Source organism: Python bivittatus, unplaced genomic scaffold, assembly GCF_059951505.1.
Source record: "Python bivittatus isolate LINGU-HERP-01145 unplaced genomic scaffold, Pbiv_v1 ctg000440_np1212, whole genome shotgun sequence".
NCBI lineage: Eukaryota > Metazoa > Chordata > Lepidosauria > Squamata > Pythonidae > Python > Python bivittatus.
In genome coordinates this window covers 3,061,084-3,079,967 of record NW_028277063.1, presented here as the reverse complement: position 1 = coordinate 3,079,967, position 18,884 = coordinate 3,061,084, and the positions used below count along the sequence as shown (strand labels likewise).

The window sequence follows — 18,884 nt, the reverse complement described above, 5'->3', positions numbered from 1 at the left end:
TTTTTCCTGTAGCAGCTAAGTCTCAAGAGTGTCCTACTTTGCAGAGTTCACCTTTTTAATTATCACAGGATAGACTTTGGTTTGACAGAACCAACTCTGACCACCAAATTATCCTAAGGAAGGTGTTATCTGAACATGAATTTGCTCCCTGGGACTTGACTTTTCTTTTTCCCAGTACGTTGCCTTATCCTCCTTTCCACTAATGCCTTTTGGAGAAATGAAGTAAGAGTATCTTTCCTCTTTGCACTAGGAACCAAACTTTCACACAAGCATGTGTGTGGAAGACATGATCACGCACAACCTGCTTGTGCATGTATTGGACTGCTTCATCAGCCTCCTTCAGAGGTTTTGCTGAACATACCAAGGGACAGGAGGAAACATGAGGCATCAACTCTCCCTTTTTCCATCCTCACACTTCAGCGCCATAATACAGGGTCCCCCAGTTTGGTGCCCTTCAGATGTGTTGGACATCAACACCCATAACTCTCAGGCAGGTTGGGGAAGCTTAGAGTTACCAGACATCCGGCATGTCCTCCTTTTTGTCCTCATGTCCTCTGTCCGGCAGGCATAGCATTAATATCAAATATTGTTCAGCTTTTTGAGTAACTTTTTATTATTATTATTTTGGACAGTTTTCACAACAGTTATTCAAACTTTCGCATATTGTGACCTTGTAAATTATCTACTTCTTTCTTTTCCCCGACCATCAACAGACTTGGCAGCCTAGATTGACATTATCTAATGTATTTCCTAATTCCAGCAATCAGTTTCAGTCCAGCCCCTTCAAATCTATGATCGCCGTTGTCTGTAGATCACATGACTTGTCCATACTTTTCTAGGGTGAAATTTGAAAAATGCGTTGTCATCAATTTTATATTATCACTAGAATATGTTCTGGAAAATAAAGAGTTATTGGAAAAATATTACAATTGAAAAAGCAATCTTTCTGATGGTGGAAAAGTAATTCCATATACATGTAGAGCTAAGAATCTTTTTCGCAGTTTTTCGCTGTCATTTTTGTTGCAGATACCAAGAAAAGCAGCATGTCCTCCGTTTCCCCACTTGTCCTCCTTTCCAATTGTCCATGTCCTCCTTTGCCTGTTCAGATATCTGGTAACCCTAGGGAACTTAGTACAACTTTTGAACATCTTTTAAAGAATAGTGACTTTGGACAGGTAATTTTATTTGAGATGCGTAAGAATTGTAATTTTGGATTAGATCAAAATTCTTCTCCCCCCCCCCCCAAAATATTCTTTGCAAAAAAAATCTTAGCCATAAAGATGCCAGCCCTTTCTGCTACACTATTGGAAGAAAAGAAAATTTGCTGGCTCTAAAACCTCTTTATCCACAATGACTCTCTTCCAAAATCTTATTAAACGAAATGTGTTATATGCGGCAACTAGGAACGGCATGCGTTATATGCAGCAACTAGGACCCAACTCCTGGCGGAACTCCTACCACTTTCCTCAGGTTTCATCGCTTTGAAGCGTGATCCTGCCATCTTGGCTGTGGGAACCTCGGCTGCAATCCGCCCCAGCTTTAACCGTGCCACCAAAAGAGATAGGGCAGTTTCAGGTCTGTCGCCATTTTGGATCGGAAACGAGGCTGCGGGGGCCGATGGAGGGCGGCGGCGGCGGCAGCAACAGCGTTTTCTCGCAGGTATTCCGTTGCAACAGGGTGTGGCGCCCTAGAAGCCCTAGGCGTGCAATTTCGTATTTGCAGCCCCAACCCTTTTTCCCTTCCTTTGCATCAGTGTTCGGGCTTGCAGTTCAAGGAACTCTAAACGCACCCGTCTCCCCTTTCCGGGGGCCCTCCCGATGTATTAACTATAGTTCCCATAACTCCCGGCCAGTTACCGGAGTTGCAGTCCAGCCACAGACTGGGAAAGGCTGGCTGATCCGCGTGGGCCTTTCGCAGTAGGGGCCGTTTGCATTCGGTTGATAAGCCGCCTGATCCGAAAAGCAACTCCAGGGGACGTGAGTTAGATGAAGCAATTGCAAAGAGAGAGAGAGAGAGAGTCTTGAGACACTTTCAAAAGTCACCAATGCTTTTATTATCCTGCACGCCCTCCTCCTCAGAGGCATGATGTCTTGGGCTGAGAGAGAAGTACATATTAAACACCTTGGTCTGGGGTGGGAGATGGGGAATAGGAATAGGAAATGAAACGGAGCACACGCAGACAGTGATAATTGACGGTAGCCATTCACAAAAATCAAAATCGTCCCCAGCATTAGGGCAATTTGTCGCCTGATAGATTAGTGCGACCTAACTCCGCTTCACGTCCCATCCCCCAGGCTCCCCCGGGCACAGCGTGCAACTGTGGTGCACACTCTGGGCCAGAGATGAAGGCGTCTGCCGGATCCTGTCCGCCCAGAAGAAAGAAGAAGAAGAAGCCGAGCGGCTTGCAGCTCTCACAGGACGCCTTTGGTATTTTCCTCTGATTTCTTTGCACAAGTATGTGAGGAATATTAGACAAGAGGCTTGGCCAATGCAACTATCCCCGAGCTACCTTGATCTGCCAGAGGGAAAGGATCTCTGGGAACCACACATTCTGTTTCTTCCATTCTTGCTGATTTGTTTCATTTTTCATTTCAAGTGTTTTATGGTCTGCCCGCTGTCCAGAGGGTCTTGTGGCAGTTTGCTACTCATAAAAAAGGAAAAGAAAATCGTACAAGTAAAATGAATTATAACTTACTTTAAACACACAGAGTAATAACCACAGTAAAACTGATGGAAAGGCACAAGGAAGAGGAAGCACCCTGGATCTTAAGTCTCAAATGCAAGAGTGAAATGCCAGATCTTCGCCTGGCACTGAAAGGCAGGTCATGGCAGTGCCAACCTGGCATCCAGGGAAAGAGCATTCCAAAACTAGCATGCCACAGCAGCAAAGGACCTCTCCTGTGTACCCACATACCTCTTCTAACCATGGGACACAGAGGAGCCCTTTCCTTGCAGATCTTAAGGTTTGACCATCGTGGGAGTCTCAGGCATTATTACTATTCCCACCCATATTTTGTACAACTCGGGGGTACATAATACTCCCACCTCCTCTCTTCTCCACAACAACCCAATGTGGTGGAGTGGCCTTAGAGGGAATGATTGGCCCAAAGTCACCCAGCCAGCTTGGATGCCTAAGGAGGGGCTAGAATTCAGCATCCCCCAGTTTCTAGCCCAGCACCTTATCTATATATGTGTCTTATTAGTATTAAGGCCTTGAGCATCATTACCACAAAAAAGGCCCATCAGAAATGCCTGAGCAACTACTGCATTTTTGTAGGGCTAATGTGAGGTAGCCTCTGAAGGATGCCGAGCATCAGAGATTTGCTGCCCATTCAGCAGCTTCCAAGTCATCTCCATGATCAGAACATGGATTACAATAGCTGAACCATCCTGACCTGGTTTACGTATCACATGAAGTTTAACTGTGGCATATTGAATAAACCACAATTGGCTGGGCTAAAGCATAAAGCTAAGCCTCAGACAAATACACCCCAGTATAGCTGGTATATGAAGCCAACAAATGGGTGAATCGGAGGACAAATAAGATAAGATGTTTATAGGCTTATCTGGAGTTCATGTGGCAAAGATACATCCAGAAGTGCACACACCAGAACACCTACTCCTCCTACCAACTTCACCTAGAGTGGTGAGAATAAGGAGCCGTTGGGCTAGAGGTGATTGGGTGGATCCAGAGGTATCTGTCTGTCTGTCAAAAAGTTGGGATGGTGGCCACAACCATGTGATCAAATCCTCGCCCTGTTATATCTGTGTTGTTATGCGCATAAAAAGGGGGTAAGGCTTTGATTGCATAGTTGTGGCTCCATCTTGACTTTGTTGATCCACCAGAAATAAGAGAAAAGGAAAGCAACTGGATTCCAATTCTATCCAAAGAAGAAAAAATAGGCTGGATCAAAGAACTTGCCTTTTTCTGGCACTCTCATTCCTCATCCTCTATTCCAGTGTTTCTCAACCTTGGGAATTTTAAGATGTGGGGACTTCAACTCCCAGAATTCCCCAGCCAGCTGGCTGGGGAATTCTGGGAGTTGAAGTCCGCACATCTTAAAATTCTCAAGGTTGAGAAACACTGCTCTATTTCAACCCTCCCCATCTTGGTACTCTGCTGATCTAGTGGACTTCAACTTTTTAAAATCCGCCAGCCTGGCCATCAGATAAAAGATGATGGGGACTGAAGCCCAAAGGCTTCTGGAGATCACGGCTTGGGAAAGGTTGCTCTGTTCTTCCCCCTTCCACTCACTTCCTTAAGCTTTGAGCAAGGACTATCTCAAAATTTCATTTCTCTGCACATCTACTGCCAAACCAGCTGCTGAAGATTTGATTGGTAATAAGCCAATAAATAAAATTAGTCACTCCCACTGCAGAATCCAGCAGAATTACTTGCTCCAGAAAGGACAACTCATTAATTAAACTTCCTACTCTGCTGGTATCAAAGAGAAACTCGCAGAGAGTAACAGCTAAAAACAGATATAATGCATTTTGCTTTTTTTGAACCATATAATAAATACAAAGCAAATACGAGACCACAATAAAAAGGCAGCTCAGCCCCTGATAATCGTTAACATGAATGATAAATCTAGTGGCCTAAGCAAATTTTTTTTAAAAACCCTTCAACCAGGTAAGATTTCTTAAACAGTTCTAGAAGTGGGGTGTTAGTTACCTTTCTGCACTAAGAAATTGTATTGGAAATTGCTATCCTGAAAGTGGGTTAAGTCGGAATCATTGGTGGGAAGGCAGGATGGAAGAACAACTTTTTAGGTACAGAACAGGTTTTAGTTAATTAAAAAAAAACCAGACCGTAAGAGTTTTTGAGAAACGCTACACTAAGACCACAATGTGTGCATTTAGACAGGATTTCTAATGGGTTATGCTCGTTCTTTCTTCCCTCAAGCAATTTAGCATTCATCCAACTGAGAAATGTCACAACAACCTGGCTCATTTATTATTATTTATTAATGGTTGCATTTAAATTCTTCTTCTCTGGGAGCTCAGGGTGGCACATATATCAAAGCAGGGACACTTTGTCTTATCTTCACATTTCTGAGGATGGAGTTGAGAGAGTGGGTTGATTTCATCACATGCTTACTCATTTTAATCCAATTTTCTGCATTTACATGTCACAGTAAATCAACAGAGCCTGGTTTACACACTACACTAGGCTAAAATGTGATTGGCTAGTTGTGGTAAGGTGTGTTGGGTGAATACCATCTTAGTAGCTGGCCTGTTATCTCGACTCTGAGAAAGTAGGTTTTGACTCTTTCCTGTCCCAATTCAACATCTTAACTCTCATTCAGAATTCTTGATAGGAACTATACAGTTCCCCACTGTACCAATGGCAATTGAGATGGATGTCGGTGGGTTCACAGGTGGTAGGTCCTGAGAGATCCTCAGGTCCTGGACCATTAGCATGACAGTTAAAGCACTTGGAGCCCCATCTCTCCACAGCAGAAGCTGCCCCATGTCTTGATGACCTGGCCTTAGCAGCTGAGGGGACAAACAGTAGCAGCCAGCCCCTCCACCATCCCGGCCTGTTGGAGCAGACAGTTCTCCATGATCATGCTCTGTACTGCATCCCTGAGGAAACAGCAGCTCTGAAGAACCTGGTGAGGGAACTGAAGGGCACTGTGTCCCACCAGAGTGAGCTCCTCCTCAGCCTGCAGAAGACTGTAGAGGACCAGGAAAAACAGTATCGGGAACTTCAGGTAAGGGCCAACTGTGCATAGCCAAGTACAGGTAATATTCCAGCAGTGGAGAAGTGAGGAGGGGAGAAAGAACCTTGCATTGCTGGCTTTTGCCCTTGCTTCCAGGAAAAAGCAGAAGCCGAGAAATGGCAGGTTCTCTCTGCTCTTGGAGCACACGTTTCTCAACTCAAGACTGAGGACCAAAACCTGTGCTGCCGGCAGGACGAGCCAGAGTCCTGGGGACAATGCTTGCAGAAGGAGCGGGATGCCTACAGTGCCACCGTCCTCTCACTGAGCAAGCAACTGAGGGGGCGGCTTGAGGCCCAAGCACAACATGCGGTCTTCTCCCTTGAGTGTGTCAAGACTCACAGCAATTGGTTGAGGTTCTACACAGGCTTTGATGGGTACCCTCGCTTCAAGGCCTTCTTGGACTTCCTCCAGGAGGGGGAGAGTCTGGAGAACAGTCCTCCCTCTGCCCTCAGCCCTGAGAACCAGCTCTTTTTGGTGCTTGTCCGGTTGCGCTTGGGGCTCCTTCTTCAAGACCTGGCCTTTCGCTTCCATATCTCTGAATCCACAGCCTCCCGCTACTGGCTGAGCTGGACGGAGCTCATGGAGCAGAGACTGCGACAGGTGAGTGGCTCCTTCCTTCTTCCCTCCCTCCCTTCCCCCAGTCCAGATGTGCTGCCCTAAATCTCCCTCATCCTGAGCTAATGGCTACTAGTTGAGGATGATGGGAACTGTGTCAGATATTGAAGCAGGATAGAAAAAACCTGGCTGAAGGATGGTCAGGGAAACCTCAGAGTCTGATGTGTATGTGTGTTGGTGTATATGTATCTCTCCCTCTCCCTCTCTGATGATTTCAGTCTTCCTCAATGGTTGCTTATTGTATTTACCTGAAAGAATTCCTCCTAACCCCCCCAGAACAGTTTGCCCTTAAAATGGGGAAATCATTTTAACTGCGCTGAAATTTAACAATGGAATCGTCTTACCTTCCTGTTCTGGGGGAATTGTATTAAACTGAGGGTTAACTGCCTTTCAGGTATATAAAGTTGTTTTTTATCGTTTAAACCAGGCTACCTTCCTTTATTCTTTCAAGAAAAAGTCTTATTACGTGGAGATGGCTTGAAAGGTTGAATTTTGCATTAACCTTTGAAAAACTTGCATCAGTGGCCTCTGAGGAAGAATGCTTAGGTGTTAAATACACTTGGCTGATCATTTATTCTACGTGCACCTTCAAAAACTTTTTTTTCTATGTGATGCCCTTTAATCTTTCCTTCGCCAGTCTCTGAAGGATGCTATCAGATTTACAAGGTATAGGCTCTGCCGTCTCCCATTTTAAAAAAAACTTGCTCAAGGAACAAATGTGGGAAAGAAACAGTAGTGGAAAGGGAGCTGAGGGTAAGGAGAATTATATTTAGCTCCATTGCTTTGCTTGCTTCAGTGTGGCTGATAAGAGCAGGGATGAGTGCCTTCAAGCAGAGCTCTGCAGTGCCCCCCAGTGGCTTCAAAGCACATGGCACCCTGCTTATCCAACCCCACGCATGACTCTTGCAGTGTTTCTCAACCTTGGCAACTTGAAGATGGGTGGACTTCAAGTTGCCAAGGTTGAGAAACACTGATCTATTGTGTACTTTTCTTGTAAGATCGAATCTTAGGCTGCAGCGTGCCCCCACCTCTGGAATTATGCATAAAAATTTGTTTCTTGTTTGATCTCTGCGTGTCTGCCTTCAAGTCAGTTTTTGTCTCCTGGCGACTGCCTGGACAAGTCCCTGCAGTTTTCTTGGCAAAGTTTTTCAGAAGTGGTTTGCCTGTGCCTGCTTCTTGCCAGGGCTGAGAGGGAGGGACTGGCCCAAGGTCACCCAGCTGGCTTCGTGCCTAAGGTGGGACTAGAACGCCCGTTTTCTAGCCTGGGGCCTTAACCACTACACCAGGCTGGCTCTTCTGTTTGACCTATACGGTACCTCAAATCTAAATTACATTCAAGGATCGCTTGAATTAATGGAATATACTAAGTGGCCACAAACTTTTTCTGTTGATTTCAGTGAGAGTTCAGCCCCACTTTCCCTGGACTCGTATATGCATTTATGCCCCCATTTTCATCCTTGATCAGTCAAAATAAATCCAAGGCTTGTACCAAGATAAATAATCCTTTGCAGAAAGTGAACTTCTGACTCTGAATGTCACTGAATGACATTTTCCTGGACAGCTTACATTTCACCCTGGATTAGGTCCCCCATCATCATATTTATCCAGAAGCATTAAACTGGGGAAGGTTTAGACCACCAGATTCTCATTCTGAACCAGCAGTCGGGGTATTGAGTGAAAACAGAATCCTATTCCAATTGTGAACAGCTTTCTATTCACAAATCATGCTAGGGATCCACTACTTAGGTTCTGAAATGCGATTTGGTGTAACAGGAATCCAATCAAAGCGAAAGCCTTGGCTTAACCAAGGACTGCATTCCAAAAAGCAAGCAGGGCCAAGACAAAGCTGTTTTTAAATTAAAAAGCTTTTAATTAAATGTAAATATTACTCCCATATATTTATTTTCCACTTGTCACATTAGACCACTTGGAATTCTGGGAGTTGAAGTCCACACATCTTAACGTTGCCAAGTTTGAAAAATACTGGATTAGACTTTAGGGTACAGGGAGGGGTTACATAACCCTCTCAACACCCATTTGCGGGGAGAGAGGAGGCTGGCCTTGCGCACTCATCTTGCTTATGGACTTCCCCAAAGCATCTGCTTTTCCCGTCAGAAAAGAATGCTGGACCTTTAGTTGAATCCCAAGAGTTGCTCTTATGTTGTTAGTCACCCAGCCTAAATTATACGCCATCTCTCCACTACCTTTTTGCGTATAGATGTCTATTTATCTGTTGGTCTACAGCAAACGGGTATTTTCTCACCACTGGCAGGTTCCAGTTGCCTGCAGCAAGCGCTACATAGACGCCTTCAAGCCACAACACCAACTTCAACATCATGACGTGGTGCTGGTGGCCCTGGACTGCGCAGAGCTTTTTTTTGAAGCCCAGGGAAGGACACGAAGGAAAGCAGGTGGCTCCCAGAGTCCTCGGGCCCACTACTCAACACACGGGTACGCTCTGGCCGCACCCAGCGGCTTCCTCACTTTCAGTGCAGGAACCGGCCGTGAGTTGCCCACGCTGCCTCCATTCCTGCAGGCGGGACACGTGGAGCTGACAGCTCAGCAGGAGGCTGCCAAGAGGCAAGTGCTGAGTTTACGCAGCCTAACAGACAAGGCTTTCGGCTTCCGCTTCCTGCGTCTGGTCCACCCTCAGAATATGGAAGACCAAGTGGGCAGGGCCTGGATCATTTCCTGCTACCTGGCCTGTCTGCTGCATGAGCCTATGGGCCTAACCTAGAGCAAGGACTCCTGTATCCTCAGGACTTTAAAACTCATGCTACTTTCAACACTGCATTTTGCTCACAGGGACTGCTTGGGTAAGATGGAATTCCTGCTTAGAATTTATACTTTTCTGTTTTCCTTGATCACCAGGTAACAAAACAAGCAAAGCAAAATTCCAGTACTACCTGCACAGCCCAACATTTAACAATACTTTTATTTCAAAAGCTTCCCCAAATTGCTTTCCTGATTCTACAATTAAGTGTTAGCATTGTCATACTTTCCAGTTTCCTTCCTAGAAATTTTTGGAGACCTGGTTTCTTTTTTTCTTTTCTTTTCTTTTTCTGGTCCCTTTGAGTCAGTCTTGACTACTGGTAACTGCCTGGACAAATCCCTGAAGTTTTCTTTGCAACTTTTTCAGAAGTAGTTTGCCAGTGCATTCTTCCGAGGGCTAAGAGAGAGGGACTGGCCCCAGACCACAAGCTGGCTTCCTACCCAAGGCAGGGCTAAAACTCATCATCTCTCGGTTTTTACCCAGGTGTCTTAACCGCTACACCAGACTGGTTCTCTGGATCATTTTATCATCCTGTTCTTTCTAAAGCAAACAGTTCTAGCCCTCAGGTTCAAGCTTGGCAAATTTCATTTCTTTTTCCTCAGTCTGTTCTCCCACACTGAATTTCAGGTACTCCCTCTGTGCAATTCTGGGTCATCAATGGCTATCAAGTTAGTGCTCCAAGGCTAGGTTGGCATACTGTTTCTAAACTTTTTAAAAAAGATCTTCCAAGGCAGTTTCTACGCTCTGAAATTTACTGCAATTTCAGAACATTTTTCAAACCACCAAAGTGCCACTTTAATCATGTTTCCATCTTGCACCTTAACTAGCCAACATTTCTAGTAAATGTCTTACAAAGTTATGTTATTAATTACAGGAGGTAAGGATTTCTTGGGAGAAGAATGTATTTTAGAACAAAGTCTCAGATTCTGTTGTGATTCAACAGACCTTTGCATGCTGGGGTCTGAGCGAACAAGCAGACACTGCCAGAGTATTAATTTGAGGGAAAAAAAACTTTAATCCATACATGTTGGCCTTCACTTTCTCATGAAACTGTCTAGTTTTTGTAGCCTCGACTGGCACGGCGACCTCGAGCTCGTTCAAATTTACGCCCCTTGGATCGGACATATGGCCTAGAAAAGGGAAAATTGGGGGGGGGGGAGTAAGACAAACGGTCTATTGTTACATCCCACATTTATGCAGAAGACAGAAAACTATCCTGAAATTCAGAAAAGCCACAAAAAGTGGCTTAGCTTCCAGCCACTTTTCTTCAGCTCACTGATCCAACAGGATTCCCTCTTAAGTGGAGAAACGAGTAACTATAGTTTCTTGCTTTCAAAGTGTTTCATTTTTAGTCTTTAAAAACTCTTCCAATCCCAACAATAAGTCTTATTCCTAAACACTCACCCAATAGATAACAGAACATTATTTAAGACTTGCAGCCTAGATCCATGTCCAGCCCAAACAGGGAGGCAAGGGTAGAGATGGTTCAATGGCTGCAGATTTTTCAAGGAACAATCCATTTTTTTTTCACATGGCAAGCATGGAAAAAATCCCCTTCGCATATTACATTAAACAAGTAATTTCAACTCGTAGCTCTTCAATTCACGTTAAGCACCTTTTTTTAAAGTTACTGCAAAATACACAAATGTAGAAACAGTGATGTATGTAAACATATCATCAAGTTTCCATCCTACTTTCTGGCAAAGCTGGAAGAATATTGTTTTCTGAGATGGTCTAAAAAAATGAGATTGAAAGACAAAAGATATCTCTTTCAACTTAGTTCTGGGCATGCCTATTCAGGTATTAATCCTACTGAGTTCAAACTTTTTCACTGAAGCAAAAAGTGAGCAGAGAATTATAGCTTTAGTTAATCTGGCAATTTAGTGTTGCAAATTACAGAACCTGATGGTTTCTCAGGAATTTAAAGCAGACTTCTCCACTCTGGTGCCCCCTATTTTTTCTATCAACATGGCAAAAATCCTCTAATTCTCTAGTTCCCTTTTTAAGAGCAAATCTCTCATTGTTAATACTGTAAAAAGAAACGGTCATGAAGATGAACATAACTCTTATATATCCAAGACCTAAGAAATAACTTGTGATGCCATTCCAGTACTTTAGGGTCATCTTGTGCACTTACACAAATCTTACCAGTATAATCGTTCAGGGAACCTTTGAAAATCCCTCCCAATTACAAACCATCATCCTGGAGCATTAAGTTAACTGACCTTTCCAGGACAATTATTGGGCTTGGAATGTTACGCAAGTCACATATCCTTGAAAACCTGATAATAGTGCTTTGCAAAGCGCCCCTCCTTGAAGCAGCCATGCCCTTCAGAATGCTCAACGCAGCTGATCCAGTGGCTTTTCCTGGATGTGATGCACGCACAGCTGTGTTACTGACAGTTCCAGAAGTACCACAAAGCTGGCACACGCACACTGGCAACCAGGGAAAGCATTTGAAATAGTTCTGCCCAGCCCTACAGAAGGCATTGCTGCTTTATGGCTTGGAAGACACTTTTTATTTTTCCATACCCACTTTGCAGTGTGCCCCCTTTGAGTGCTTTCAAAAGGAGGTACATGCAAGAAGTCAGAAAGAGAGCGGGCCAGATCTGGAGAAGCCAGCAGTACATGTAGAAACCAAAGCTGCTATTGCAGAAGAGTAAGTAATGAGTAAATATACAGATTCAGCTTTTGAACCACCCTATGACTTTGGAAATCAGAGACAGATAAGGTAAGAGCAAAATGCCCAGAAGAAAACCTAATGGTCTGGAATACTCACTTAGTATGGCTGTGTGGGGTGCCAGGAGCCTTGCCAAAATGCCGATAAACTTGGCGAGCCTTTCTGGGTCCTGCAGAAGGCAAGTCCAGAGAGATCTTTCAGTCAGGGTGAAATAGCAGCAGCACACTAAGACCAATAAAAGCTTCACAACTCTTGAAAGTATAATGTTCTCTCCTGACTCACCAGAAAGCAAAACAGTTCCCTGGCCCTTAGGGGCAGCCATGGCTAACTGGTCAAAAGTCATGATCTGGCCTCCAGCTTTCAGGATGCGCCGACGGGCTCCCTGTGTGACTCTGAGGGCACAAATCTGGGGAGGAAAAAAACCAATTTGCAATGTGAGAATCCCCAAAGCCAACAATTAAAAAAGCAAACATAGGCAGCCCTCATTACCCATGTGGTCATTATCCGCATTTGGAAAATATAAAACAGACCCTATTGTCCTCAGGAAAGGGTTTTATGCATCCACAATTTTGCAGTATTTTACATATGGCACATGTATAAGGAACACTTTTTTGACTGTCTCCATTATAGCAACTAGTTGGAACTGAACCCCTGCAAATGTTAAGGTCACCTCTATTTGCAATCTCATCTACACATCAATTATTATATCTGGGAATCAAATATCTTTAATCAGTTGACTAATTATACCCTCCATAAGTAGTCAGGAAGCAGGTTCAGAACATTAAAAATAAAACACTTCTAAAAATTGCACTTCTGGTTTAGGCAAAGTCAGCAGCATAGCAGTTTATCTAACAAACAAGCATTCTTCTATCTCTCATCCACAAAGCTGAACAGGTTTCATCAAATGACTGACTAAAACTCAATTCAGATGCCCTTAAGATGGGCAATAATTGATATTGCAAATACTCACTGGAAGCAATTATGACCTTTTGCATATAGTTCATATCTATTGTACATTCCTGCATATATTACTTTCCTCTAGTTTACGAAATCTGAGCTGTCAAGACATCAGTCCCCTTGCTCTATGTCTCCTCCCATCAGAGGAGCTGCTCTGCCACCAGTCAGGATACCTTCAGTTTGGGAATTTCCTGGATGCGAACATCATCCGTCACTGTACCCACCACAACAGCGGTTTTGTTTTCCCGGCCTTGGAGCTTCATTTTACGGATCTAGAGAATGGGAGTGATCAAGTTAACATGCCTGTACTGACCAATTTGCCTTATAAGCAGAAGTTTCACTGATCCTCGGCCAGCGTAAGTATCCACTGCTTTTAGCTACAGCCCACCCTCCCAAGGAGCGGATCATAACTACTGCCCTCCTTTTGAGCTCATCAACTCATATCAACTTCCGTTCTTCTTTTCTTTCTTAACTCTTTGGTCAAAGCCACAGTAGAGGTGGCACCACTTAAACCTTTAACAGGAAAGGAACGATAGCAACAACAGAGCATACATCAAGCAAAGAGACAACTAAAACTGATGGGTAGCTGAAGAACCAAGAAGAAATAAAAAAGTGACAGAGGTGAAGGGTCTGCACTTACCAAGCGGGACACAGACAATGGAGGCCGGTTGGTACGGCTCATGAATAGCCGTTTGAGTATCACCTTGTTGAATTTGGCATTGGTCCGGCGAGCAAGGAATCTGTAGAGCTGAGAGGATGGAAATTAAACCCAATTCCCAGATAACGCTCACAAACCAGTCACCCAAATAAATCTCCAAATATAATCCAGCATTATTCTCTCACCCTGCCCCAAGGTACCTGGAAACTAGCCTCAAATTCATTACAATCAGAGCGTTTTAGAGCTTACCCTTATTCAATACAAAACCTTTGCAAATGAAACAGAAGTCTAGCCTTTCCTCAAATATCACCCCGAAGAAGAGCCCGCTATCTCCTAATATAGCTGGGTCCATTATGAAAGAGCTTATTGCCCAGTCTACCCAATGGAGCCAGATGCACCATGCTGGCTTGAGGGGAGACAAAGCTAGTTACTTAATTTCATAAGCCATATCCTGGGTTGCCCCGTATACACCAATATAAATTCAAGTCTATGTTCATACAGAATGCTAACAGTCTAAAATTAAACCTGATTATTACTAATGAATTCCCAGGAACTGAGAATCATATCATGCAAATGGCTCATATTCAGCTAGTGATCAATGATGACACCTAGAACCTTTACACATACGTTGTTGTCAATATAGGTTCCCCCACCCTACACCCACGTGTTTACACTTCACGTAAATGCAAGACTTGGCTCTCACCTTGACTAAGAGGCGAAGATAAATATCTTGACTCTTGGGCTCCTTACGCCGAACCTTACGGTCCTTGTTGTGGCGAATATCAATTCCCTGGAGACAAAGAAGAGAAATATTCAGGTTAGTGGAAATATCTCATATATGCCCTGTGCCTGACAAATACAGAGATATCTTGTTGCTTTATATTTGGGCATCTATTTATTACATAAACTCCTTGTGTCAAACAGGAGTTTAATTTGGGGAAAATCAAAGTGCTCTAATTAGATTCTAAGCAGGATCCGCAAATAATCAGGGAGAGCTCTCATCCTGACATAGCAGACATCTCAATGCCCCAAGACTTATGGTATGTTTATATCATAACCTACTCTCCAGTACAATAATATCCACTGGATATATCCAGTGTATGAAAAATCTCAAGATTATGAGGATATTAGATTGCTTTCCTATAATTACAAGATCTTCTGCGTAAGCATTTATAAAATTGCACTGTTAATCTTAATGACAATTTCTCTCTCAGACACAGGTAGTCCTCGAGTTAAGAATGGCCGGGTTACAGACAATCCATAGTTAAGAACAGGCCTATTGTAGCAAAATTTGAGTTAAATACAAAATGATTTGAGTTAAATACACAATGGTTTGAGTTCATTACACAATACCCCTTATACAGTATTATACAATAATACTGTTCTGGCTTACATTACAAATTTGACTTGGGAATGGAACTCATTCTTAAACTAGGGACTACTTGTACAGTTTTTCATCTGTAGACTAGACAAAATCCACATTCCCTCTATGGGAGAATCTACAAAGACAAGGTATAACCTGAATCAGATATGTATGTACAAACCAAGTGAACAATATGTAAAATACACTAGAATGATATGTGGCACAACAGCAATAGAGACATTCAGTCATGTTGTACTGTACTATCCCTATTATGTTGTTTCACATCAGGAGCTGTTATCCTCATTTTTAGACAAATGCCACGGCCATTCAGATTTATTTTATCTATACCCATTTCTATCTGACCAATCAGCTCTGTCTTACTGAACAGAGCCAAATATTGTTTTGCTATCTACAGAACTCACCATAACTTATCAAAAAGCGGAGGACTTTAGAGGACTTTTTTTTTTGCACAGACAAGCTGGTTACTTATTTTTAGTTTTATTTCATTTTCTTTTAACTAGTTACTCACATTTAGGTTTCACCATTCTATTTATTATTGTTCAATTTCACTATTTGAACATTGCATGTTTTATTTTATTTTTTTTTAATTTACTTTGCATTTGGTGTAGTGGTTCAGGCATCAGGATAGAAACCAGGAGATCATGAGTTCTAGTCCTGCCTTAGGTACAAAGCCAGCTGGGTGACCATGGGCCAGTCACCCCCTCTCAGCCCTAGGAATGAGGCAATGGCAAACCATTTCTGCAAATCTTGCCAAGAAAACTGCAGGGACTAGTCCAGGCAGTCACCAGGAGTCAAAAACTGACTTGAATGCACACACAGGTAAGTAGATGACCACAATAAACTAAACTGAACAACGCTAGAATTATACTACTGTTCCTATAGCTTTGCATAACTAATTCACAAGTCACTGAACACAGAAGACTTTTGATTTGATTTTTCCAATGTGCTGATGCTTAAAACAGTGCTTGAGGCATCTTGTCAGTTACTGTTTGGGTACTATTTCCTCCCAAATCAATGTAGTCCATTTCAGAGTACAAGTTCATCTTCCAATCTCTCCAAGCCATTCAACTGAGAATTATCTTTTAACTTTAGCTGTGTTCCTCTCAAATTACAGACTGTATCCTCTAAAGTATTCCCCCTGTGCATCACCACCCTTCACATTTATCTAAGTCCCATGACCAAAGGACCCATTGCAGTACCGTATGCCTTCTTTCCCCACATTTGTTCTCTCTTCAGTACCAACACTGGGTTCAGTCACCAACTCATTCTCGAGAGTTTCCTCTTGTCCTATGCTGCTGCTGCTGCTTTGTTCACTCCCGTATCCAGAAAAGTCTATCTACTGCTACTACACTGTATATAACAGATCTCACTGGATGGCATCTACTAATCGTACGCCTCTCATTCAGAGTTTGCCCAAGCAGCAATTAAGAAGAGACAGATGACATAAAAAATAGAAGTGCTCTATTCTAAAATCACCGATTTTATAATAATAGTCACATGGCACCAAAAATACACTTTTCAAAAATAATGTTACGCTTTAAGAGGATATCTGAAGCAAACTTTTGTGACACAAGACTCCCAGAGTTTTCCATCTAACGTTACCTCGTTACAACCAAAGTAATTAGGTGGAACTTAAGCATGCATCCCTGGCTTGTCGCGCACACACGTGTTCGGGCCTTTTTCTCCGCCCGAGCTTTAGGAGATCCCTCAAACTCAGAACTTTCTTAGGCCCGAGTTCCATCCTGCAACAACAACCGCCCTCTGCGGACACGTCTCCCTAGAGTCGGGGTACAATCATGGGCCCCCAGGACTTGTTAAGTTTCCCCCGTTACCAGCACAACACAATATGCTCTCCAGGCCGCCTCCCCGGAGAGGATTACAACCGATTCAACACCCCTGCCGCCCTTCCCTCTCAACACTCACCATGGTGGCGTCGGCAGCGCCGGAATAAAAAAGGGACCGGAAGAGGCCGCAGACGCGCGAAGAACTATGGGAAAGAAAGGATGAGACCGGGAAAGGGAAACGGGGAACTTTGCCTCTCTATGGTGATTCTAAGACTGAAAGTGCACGTAGACGTAAAGCAGAAGTAGAGTGACATTCCTTTGTCGAGAAACTAAAGTTCCGGGTTAATTGTGTAATTAATTTTTGAAAACAGTATATTTACTACATCTCGTTGGAGCGATACAGTTGAACATTGGATACAACTTAGTTACGCAGGGTTTTGCTGAAATAGTGACCGATCAACGTGATATTGTTGCCTCCACTCAAACTCTGTGGGATGAACATACATGCATATCGTGCTATTCCATTTTGGGAAAGCAACTTAATGCAAAAAAACAGAAAAAAAGAGAAGCTATAGTAACACACACACACCAATTAAGGCATGTAGTAAGAAAAAGAAAGAGAAATAGTTAAATCTAGTTATTTCTGTTTTCTGTATTTTCATTGCAAGAGGACACTTGCAATGTTAGTCAACTGTAGCCAAAAATCAGAATGATTTTTCAAACAAATAAATTAAAATTACATTTTGTTAGTCTAAAAAGATGTTATCAGACTCCTGCATTTTTCAGAGTATCCACCACGATGGCCTTGGTCTTCTCTTTTCTCTCCTTCAAAAATTTATTTTTCCAATTTGATCCTCATTCATGGTCTTTTTTATCACCACCAAACCACTTCAGTGTACTCCTTTTGTATTTAGTCCACATTCATTCAGCATTCACTCATTCTGGCTCCCATCTCTTCTTGTCACATACTCTTCTTACGGACCTCATTCACCTTGCATTCGACTTACTTTTATGTTTCTCCTAATATACCCACCTGTCACTTCCATATAAGAAAGTGGGCAGAAGCGCATTCATCAGACACAGCCATCTGCCCTTCTTTCAATGTTGATTCTTTACAACAGGGCCCATAATACCCACAACCTTTCTACCAGCATTTGGTTTAATGCAGTGTTGTCCAAACTTGGCCACTTTAAGATAAGTGGACTTCAACTCCCAGAATTCCCCAGCCAGCATGGCTGGCTGGGGGATTCTGGGAGTTGAAGTCCACTCATCTTAAAGTGGCCAAATTTGGACAACACTGGTTTAATGAGTACTGGTGGTATATGGGTATTAGGCCTTTAAGAAGAGTTGTTAGTCAGCAGATGCCTGTTCAACAGCTGACCTGAACATGCCTAATTTCTGTTGTGTATTGACAATATACCTTTCCGTAGGTGCTCAGTGTTGTTTACGTGCATTCACGGCTGACTTCTGTAAATAAAAGATTTATTTACCACCTGGAATGACTTGACTGTGAATTCAGATAGTGCCAAAGGGTAGTGTCAGTTACCAAATGCGACCTTACTTTTATGCTAATACATTAGGTCAGTGTTTCTCAACCTCAGCAACTTTAAGATGAGTAGATTTCAACTCTGAGAATTCCCCATACTGGCTGGGGAATTCTGGGAGTTCATACTGGCTGGGGAATTCTGGGAGTTGAAGTTCACACTTCTTAAAGCTTCTGTGGTTGAGAAACACTGCATTAGGTAATAGGTTTTAAGGATAGTTATTACTGTGATGGGCCCGCCAGGTTACTAAGTTTATATATTTTAGTTGTGATCTTATACTATAATTGTTGTATGAATTTTGGATGTTTTACTAGCAATGTAATGTATCAATATTATTGAGGTATTTTTAATTTGTACTGCACATAATTATGGGTGCACACAAAATAAAATTACCACGTTATGAGGCTGTTAATACATTAAGTAATACACAAGAAGAATCTATCATAGTGCCCTTTTACTCATAGAGGCCTGTTAATCAGGTATAAAAGAAAACTTTTATATTGCTCCCAAAGTGTGGAATATGTTTTCTGGAATATGTTTTCCTTTGGAGTGATAAATGGCTCATTGTTTCTAGAAAAGCTGCAAAGTCTTTTAAATTGCTTTCAGCAGATCTATTTTTGGTTTTAATGCTTTTATATGTATACAGGTAGTCCTCATTTAGCGACCATTCACAGTTACAATGGTGATGAAAAAATAACTTTGCAACCAGTCCTCTCATTTATGACCTTGCAGATCTGTAAAGCAAAGGAAAGCTGAAGTAAGA

At 42.8% G+C, this 18,884-nt stretch overlaps 2 protein-coding genes across 3 annotated transcripts; one reads left to right on the top strand and one right to left on the bottom strand.

Moving 5' to 3' along the window:
- The first annotated feature begins 1,502 nt into the window (after positions 1-1,502).
- LOC103058275 (uncharacterized) lies at positions 1,503-9,960 on the top strand. 2 transcript variants are annotated; one of them, XM_088142651.1, is made up of 5 exons: positions 1,503-1,659; positions 2,295-2,427; positions 5,464-5,717; positions 5,823-6,326; positions 8,614-9,960. In XM_088142651.1, the coding sequence occupies exons 1-5, from the start codon at positions 1,618-1,620 to the stop codon at positions 9,076-9,078; spliced, it is 1,398 nt and encodes a 465-aa protein (XP_087998777.1). In that variant the 5' UTR covers positions 1,503-1,617; the 3' UTR covers positions 9,079-9,960. The 2 variants fall into 2 exon arrangements, with proteins under 2 accessions (XP_087998777.1, XP_025019037.2); XM_025163269.2 differs by having other exon boundaries at positions 5,461-5,717.
- Positions 9,961-10,105: 145 nt separating this feature from the next.
- On the bottom strand, positions 10,106-16,792 carry RPL18 (ribosomal protein L18). Its single transcript, XM_007423016.4, has 7 exons — positions 16,717-16,792; positions 14,113-14,199; positions 13,392-13,499; positions 12,925-13,023; positions 12,077-12,200; positions 11,894-11,963; positions 10,106-10,244 (listed from the first exon to the last, which is right to left on the bottom strand). Exons 1-7 carry the CDS (start codon positions 16,717-16,719, stop codon positions 10,169-10,171), a joined length of 567 nt encoding a protein of 188 aa, XP_007423078.1. The 5' UTR covers positions 16,720-16,792; the 3' UTR covers positions 10,106-10,168.
- Positions 16,793-18,884: the final 2,092 nt, after the last annotated feature.